The sequence below is a fragment of the Gracilinanus agilis genome, chromosome 1 (assembly GCF_016433145.1).
Source record: "Gracilinanus agilis isolate LMUSP501 chromosome 1, AgileGrace, whole genome shotgun sequence".
Classification (NCBI taxonomy): domain Eukaryota; kingdom Metazoa; phylum Chordata; class Mammalia; order Didelphimorphia; family Didelphidae; genus Gracilinanus; species Gracilinanus agilis.
In genome coordinates this window covers 7,417,683-7,425,120 of record NC_058130.1, presented here as the reverse complement: position 1 = coordinate 7,425,120, position 7,438 = coordinate 7,417,683, and the positions used below count along the sequence as shown (strand labels likewise).

The 7,438-nt window shown below is 51.9% G+C and overlaps 1 protein-coding gene across 1 annotated transcript in view; it reads right to left on the bottom strand.

Moving 5' to 3' along the window:
• LOC123246508 (M-phase specific PLK1 interacting protein) overlaps positions 1–3,848 on the bottom strand; it is a 10,585-nt gene extending 6,737 nt beyond the window's left edge. Inside the window, exon 1 of the mRNA XM_044675380.1 lies at positions 3,493–3,848. Coding sequence (XP_044531315.1) covers positions 3,493–3,753 — 261 coding nt within the window. The 5' untranslated portion in view covers positions 3,754–3,848. The remainder of the gene's footprint in view (positions 1–3,492) is intronic.
• Positions 3,849–7,438: the final 3,590 nt, after the last annotated feature.

Below are 7,438 nucleotides of genomic sequence, written 5' to 3'. Positions count from 1 at the left end.
TAACCTGGATGTTCTTTCTTACTAACTCCATTTTCTGCTTCTCCCTCTTTACTTTTTCAGCATGGTCCATTAGCCACCCGTTACAGTAATAATGGTTTGTTGGATGTAAATCAATAAACAATCATTGGGTAGTATCTAAAGGCAAGGCCGTTCCAAGAGGGAAGGGAGTTGGAGACAAAAATAAGTCTTTTGCCTCTAGTTATATTTTTCCAAAACGACCAAGTTTTAAATGATAACTGCTGAAAAAATCACTGAGTGCCATGAAAGAAGAGTAAATCCTAACTTAGTGTATATACATTAGGACTAAGCAGGAAAGGATGAATATCACAACAGGAACAGACCCCACCAGGGTAACAATGACAGCCCCTTGTGCTGAGAAACTTCTCCATCTGTGACCCCTTGTTTCTGGGCATTATGTGTCAGGATTTTGATGGCATTGTATTACAGCCCACACTAAAGCCATCTAAGATGTGTACAGAATGTTTAAAATATTCCAAATCTCCAGCTTCTTTGGAGACATAATTACATAATGGTTCTTTTCTATGAATAAAATAACAACAATGATAATAGCTAACATTTACATGTTAATTACTATGTGCCAGGCTTTGGGCTAACCATTTTAGTTTTAATTATCTCATTTGATCATCACAACTCTGTAAGGAAAGTACTATGATTATTCTCATTTTACAGATGAAGACCTCGAGGTTGACAGAGGTGAAGTAACTTGCCCAGGGTCGCACAGCTAGTAAGTATCTGAGGGCAGTTTTAGACTCAGATCATCCTAACTATAGGCTTCAAATCAAGTCCACAGGGCCTAGTATCATCATAAATCCATTAGACTGGCAAAACAAATAAAAAAGGGGGAAATGTTGGTGAAGCTGCAACAGGGACTGTGCCTTAATGTCTTCTTGGTGGAATTGTGGGCTGGCCCAACCACTTTGAAAAGATGTCCCTAAAGCTATTTAATTGTGCATACCATTTGGCCCAGCGGTATCACTGTTAGGTCTACACTCCAAAGAGGTCAGAGAAAGAGAAGGACCTTTAAGCATAAAAATATTTCTAGCAGCTCTTTTTCTGGTGTCAAAGAATCAGAAACTGAGGGGATGTCCATTCACTGGGGAATGGCACAGCTAGTAGTGGTACGTGAAATCTGATAGAATATTCCTGTCTTGAGAAAAATAATGCAGGGAAAAGTTTCAGAGGAATCTGGGAAGATTCAGAGGAACTGATGATTAATGAGGTAAGTGGAACCAAGAGAAAAATTCATTACAATAACAGAACTGTGAACACAAGCCAGTTTGAAAGACTTGGTGAACTTTGATCAATGCGGTGACCAACTACTTTTCTAGAGCACTCATGATGAAACACGCTGCCCATTTTAAATACTGATATGTTAAGGGGAAGCTGGGTGGCTCAGTGGATTAAGAGCCAGGTCTGGAGACAGGAGGTCCTGGGTTCAAATTTGAACTCAGACACACCTAGCTGTGTGACCCTGAGCAAATCAATTAACCCCCCATTGCATAGCCCTTATGGCTCTTCCATCTTGGAACCAATACACAGTATTGATTCTAAGATGGAAGGTGAGGCTTTAAAAAAAAACAAACCAAAACTGGAAAGTAAAAGAAGTTATAAGGAGCCATTTTAGAAAAGCAAAAAACCAGTGACAAAAGCAAAACAGTTCATTCAAAGCTGATGTGGGCAAGTCCTTTGAGAGTAACTGAAGACCTTCCTGTCTCAGGAAGTCCGATGAAGCTCCTCTGGGTTTACTTGAAGATGGCAAAGCCCTGTTTCCCACCACAGCTTTAATCATGCCATAGAGCACAGGGGGTAAAAAAAAAAAATTACTGTTTTTTACAACAAATTTCAGTGTGGAAAAAAATGGAAATAAAGCAAGAGGCTTAAGAGTTAGAAAGAACTTCATTTTCTCTGTCTTTTTTACACTCATTATTTCTGTCCTAGTAATAACTCTAAGACAGAGGTGTAAGGACTAAGGGCAGAGTTAAGTGATTTGCCCCGGGTCACACAGTTAGGAAGAGTCTGAGCCTGATTTGAATCCAGGTGCTTCCAACCCCAGACCTGGCGCTCTGTCCACACGGCTGCCCCTAAGAACCTTATTTTCCATCAAAGCCGTTGATTGAAATTTTTTTTGGATTCATATACAAGGCAGCAGGCATCAATGACCTGTCCACATGCTGATGAGTACTCCCTCTCCCCCTCAAGGTCTGTGCGTATAACGAAGCTCCATTGCTTCTGTTTCTTCAAGTTCACCCATCCATTTTATGTACCAAAAACCAATCTGTGCTTGCTAATAAACCAAATTAAGAAAAAAAAATATACAAAAAGGTGGAGAAATTTGTTCTCAAACTAAGAAAACTTTTCAATGTCCAGAAGTCCAAGTTGAAACCCTGTCAGTAATGCTACTCTAGTAAGTGTGACAATTAGCCATAATTCTACTTTACCAAAAAAGTTTCTCTTTTCCTTTCTTCCGGGCATGTTTCAGAAAAGGAATCTTTCAGTAGTTACTGTCATACTATCCTCCCAAGTTTCTGTCCACTCACCATACATGGCTCTGTTCGCAATACTGCTACATTAAAACAAACCAAAACCCGGAAATCACTCAATTACATCAGCCTGAATGGAGGCTGCCTATCAAAATACACAGTGGATTGCACAAAACATTAATTTTGTGATTGCTTTTAGACACAAAAGCCTTATGCTTGTCAACTGGAAGATGTTTAAATGGTTCATTGTTCTGGAAGATAAATTAATTCAGGGTGAGAGGGAAAAACGACCACAGGGGTCTGGATGTTGGATTGTTAGTCCCCGCCCCACCAACCACGGGAAGTAGTTTACTAGGATGTCAGGGGGCGGGAGCAGGCAGGAGGCTGCCAGGCGCGCTCCCCTCCCTCAATTAGGCTATAAATGAGGCGCTTAGGCCGGGCTGAGCTCCTGCGCCAAAGGAGGAGGAATCCCTAGGCCGGGCACGGCCCCCCGGTTTTCTTCTTCGTGGAAAAGAGGGATCCGAGTCCCAGGACTCTGGGAATCACCGAGTCCAAACCACAGTCTGGAGACCTGGGTTTAAAGCTGGGTCGGGTCGCCCCCAAATCTCAAGCTTCTTCATCCGGAAAAGGGGGAGTGCGCTAGACGCCCCCTTCCTCATAGACTTAAGTATTTGTCAAATGGACGTTTCCAGTAAGAGTTCTCTACATGTTCTTCTATAGAAAAGAACACTTCCCTATGCCCCTAAAGCGCCTTCCTCCGGCACCCCACCCCGTTAGAGATCGAGGAGCAGCAGGGCACCTCTATTTTGTGGGTTTCACCCACGCCAGGGGTCCACACCGTCCCCGGGGTCCCAACTCACTCCCCCCGCCCCTTTCGCAGCATCCCCAAAGCCTCGGGCTTCCCCGACAGACGGATGGACGCTCCCGAAGGCGGGAGGGGAGCGGGGGCCGCTCCTCCCGGTACCCCCGCCCGGAGCGGCCCCGCACGTACCTGGAGCGGCCTGGGCGGCGGGCCCGGGGAGAAGCCGGGCGCAGGGCCCGCGTAGCCGGGGCCCGAGGCCGGGGAACCGGAATGGCGGGGCCGGGCGCGGGGCCCGAAGGGCGGCGTCTGGTGCGGGCTCCCGTAGCCGTCCCGCGGGGAGGGCGGCCGCGGGCAGCCCGGGGGACTTCGGAACCCGCCGCTGCCGCCCCACGAGCCCGGTCCGGGCCCCGCGAAGGGCGGCGTGGGCGGGCGAAAGCTCGGTCGGTGCATGCGGGGGCGGGTCCGAGCTCCGGGGCCTACTGGGCCTCAGCCCCGAAGCGACGCTAACGCCACTACCCCGGCTGGAGAGCGAGAACTAGGATGCGCGCGCCGCCGCGCCTGCGTCCTGGCGCCACTTCCCGCAAACACCGACGGCCGCTGCAGGCACAGCGGCACAAAGGTTCCGGCAGCACTACGTTCCGGCCCCGGAATACCAGGAGAGGGAGGGGGCGGGGCGTCTGTACTAGCACCCGCCAGCTGGCCTCCGCATCCCGGACCCGTGGGGATCCCCAAGCTCCAGACTATCCTGGAAGCTCCACATCGCTTCAGGACGAGCTTTCCCCTTAGTGCTCCTGACCTGTCCGGGACTCCTGCGCTCACCGGCCCAACCTACGCTGTGCTCCCCTTCCCCCCGCGACTCCTGAGCTCTCCTCCACGTGTAACCCGGTGCCGACCTCCTCTCCAGAACTCCAGATCCCCGTACGACCTCCCCCGCCCCCTAACGCCCCGGGCCCTCCTTCCCTTCCGGACTCCCGAGGTCCTTCTCTCTAACCCGCCTGAGCTCTCCCTGAGCAGGACGTCTGATTGCACCTGTGTGACCCCCTCCCCTCCCCCCTCCGGTTCCCATCTTCCCTCCGTGCACGTGCTCCTTTGGGCCCACTTTCTCTCCTGCTCTCCCCGCACTACCTTCCTGTGTGCTCTCTCTCGCTCTCTGCAGGACTCCCGATCGCCCCGGCACGAGCCCCGCCTGGGAGGAGGGCTCGGGGCCCCGCCTGCAGGCTCTACGTCCATTGGCGTCGTCGGGGGCCGGACCAGATCGCTCGGGATGTTGGCTGCCGGCGCTGCGTATCGGTTCTGGCCGCGGACAACGTGCGTTTGGAGGCTCGGCTCCTGCCGGGGTATTCCGCGGCGGCTCCGGAGCGGCTGCCCAAGTCCAGGTAGTCAGTCCCAGGAAGAGCCGGCGGTAGGGGCCGCGGAGGGCGCTTCGGGGCGCACTTTCTGTCCTTCCCTGCCACCTTTCTCCTCACCCCCCTCTTTTCTCGACTTGGCTGGAGGGGGCTTAGCTGCAGCCCGGAGGGTGCTGGGTGGTGTCCCATGGGAGACTCCTGGGCCAGGGCCCCCTCCTCCCCCCGACACGTGCCTCTGGACCCTCCGGTGGGAGCGAGCCCCTGGGGGGTGCACCCAAGGGCGGAGAAGCCTCTCTGCCCACGCTGAGCCTCGGATCCTTTCAAGCGCCAAAGCTCACGTCGCCAGGGGTTTTCTGGTTGTATTGCAAAGTCCAGGGCGTAGAGCGAAGGCTTGGCCTAAGTCAGGGCAACTCCTGGCAAAGGAGCTGAGGGAGCCCCTAGTGCAGAGAGCGCTGTGCCTGTGGCCCGGCCTCAGCCAGCGACTAGCTGGAGGACCCGGGGCAGGTCACTTAACCTTTTGCCTCAGTTTACTCCACTCTAAAAAGGGGTAAAACAGGATTGTGGTGAGGATCCAGGGAGGCCTGGCACCTAGAATAACTCTTCCCTTCCCTCACACCTACTGATTGATCAATCAGTGCCCCAGGCAACCCTCTGCCACTAAGTGGCTGAGCAGGAGCTGCTCATCTTGCTTGATGGAGGGAATTTCTTCACCAAGAGTTCCCCTGACCTCCTCCCCCTCCCCCCCAAGCAGAGAGGTTTCCCCTCCAGTCAGGAACCAGCTGACTGGGCTTTGGGTGAAGTCCTGCCTCACTTCTGTGAACATTGGACTTTAGGCCTGCTCCCTGGCTCAGCCTCTTCACAAGGGAACTCTGGGGGAGACCTCCCGGCTCTCTTCATTGCTGGGAATTAGGCTTCACAAACACTTTGGGGCTTTGCCAACCATTGTGAGAATGTGAGAATGTCTCATAAATTTGGTTACTCTGAGAAAGAGAACCCAAAAGGCATAAACAGCAGTTTCTGCTACCAGTTTGGCTTGTATTTAGGGGGTAAAACTTAGATGGGGCCCCATCTTACAGAGCTCTTCTTGCCTTCTGTCTGCCAGAGGCCCAGAGAGCTGCTCAATCCTGGGTGCTGAAGCCCAGTCCCATTCTGTACCTTTTTCCTGCAGTGAGCCCTGGAGGAGCTAATCCCAGCTCTGCCACTCACACCTGCTGTGACTGTGGATAAGTCTCCTGACCTCTCTGGGCCTTGCTTATTAAATGAGCAAGTTGAGACACCAGGATTTTCTTTTTAGCTCTTAATCTTGTAATTCAATCAAATCCCCAAACCTCCCACCTGTGCTCATGTAGCTGCAGCTAGATGGTCCAGTGGATCAAACTCTTCGGGTACTCTGGGCAAGTCACTTATCCTCTATTTGCCTCATGTGTAAAATGGGTGTATTCCTAGAACCTACCTTACAGTGTTGTTCTGAAGGTGAGCTAAAATAGAGCACTTTGCAAATTTAAGGTGCTTTATAAATGGTAGCCTTTATTATTACAGTATCTCCATTTTACTGATGAGGAAACTGAGGCTCAGAGAAGTTAGGCAGAGAGTCTCCCTGACCCCATGGTCCAGCACTCTGTTGTTACCCATCAGTCAGAAGTAGGTATTCTGTGAGACTGTATGGCTGGGTTGGATCGAATTTACTCAAATCCTACCTAGGCAGTGCAGCCAAGGTCGGGCTTCCTCTGGCCTTTGGGCTAGAATCTAATCATTCGCTGGGAGAAAAAGGAAAACTCTCTTCCTTTGAGTTGTTCTCAGCCCCCCCAGATCCCATGTGGGCCCCCCAGGGATGCTGAGGAAGCGTGGCTGCTGGCCTCCAGCGCCTCGTCCCCAGCCCAGCAGAGCTTGCCCAAGCCCCGGAGAGGCCAGACTCAGGAGTCAGCTCTGTGCGGTCTGCTGCAAAGCAGGGGTTGCCACAGGACTCCTCTGTGGCCGGTTACCTGGGGCCTTCCCAGGGCTGCCTATTCCCTGGCAAGGTACATTTTAGCCTTCTGAGTCAGCAGATGGAGAAGGTCGTCCTTTAAAAGTGAATTTGGGGCAGCTCGGGGGCGCCAACAGGGGGAGAGAACCTTTCTAGGAAGCTCTGAGCTTTGGCCAAGCCTTTCCCACCCTTACAAGCAGACTCGCTGCTGCTGGCGAGCCCGTTACCAGTCAGGGCTGAGGACTCGGAGGGTGACAGTTTTCTTGATTTTCATGATCTGGGGCTGCCGAGGGGGGGGGACCCCCCACGCCCGCCAGCTCTCAGGGGCCAGGTGCTTCCCAAGGCTCCCTGAGGTGCCTGTAGGGAGAGTGATGAGAACGGGTGCAGGCTGAGATGAGCAGCCCCAGGAGAGCAAAAGGCAACAACTAGAATAAGGTCAATGGGAAGGAAGAACCACGACAAGCCTAGTGATAAATAGCTGCATGTGCTGCCGTCTAGGCTCCAGACACTGTACTAAGTCAGCACTTCATTTGTTCCTCACAGGCACCCCAGGAGGGAGGTGCTATTAGTAACCCCATTTTATATGTGAAAAAAATGGAGGCAAGCAAAAGTAAAGCGACTTACCCAGGGTCACACAACCATCTAAGTCTACATTTGACCTCCTGACTCCAGGCCTAAGCATTCTATCATCTGAGCTACGTGGCTATCTAGCAGAGATCTGAACAGCTCAAGTCCCCCATTATGCTGAGCACATCATGCCTTTTTAACTAAACTTTAGAAAACAGTATTGGCCATTTTTATTTTTCTATCAGATTCATTTCCCAAC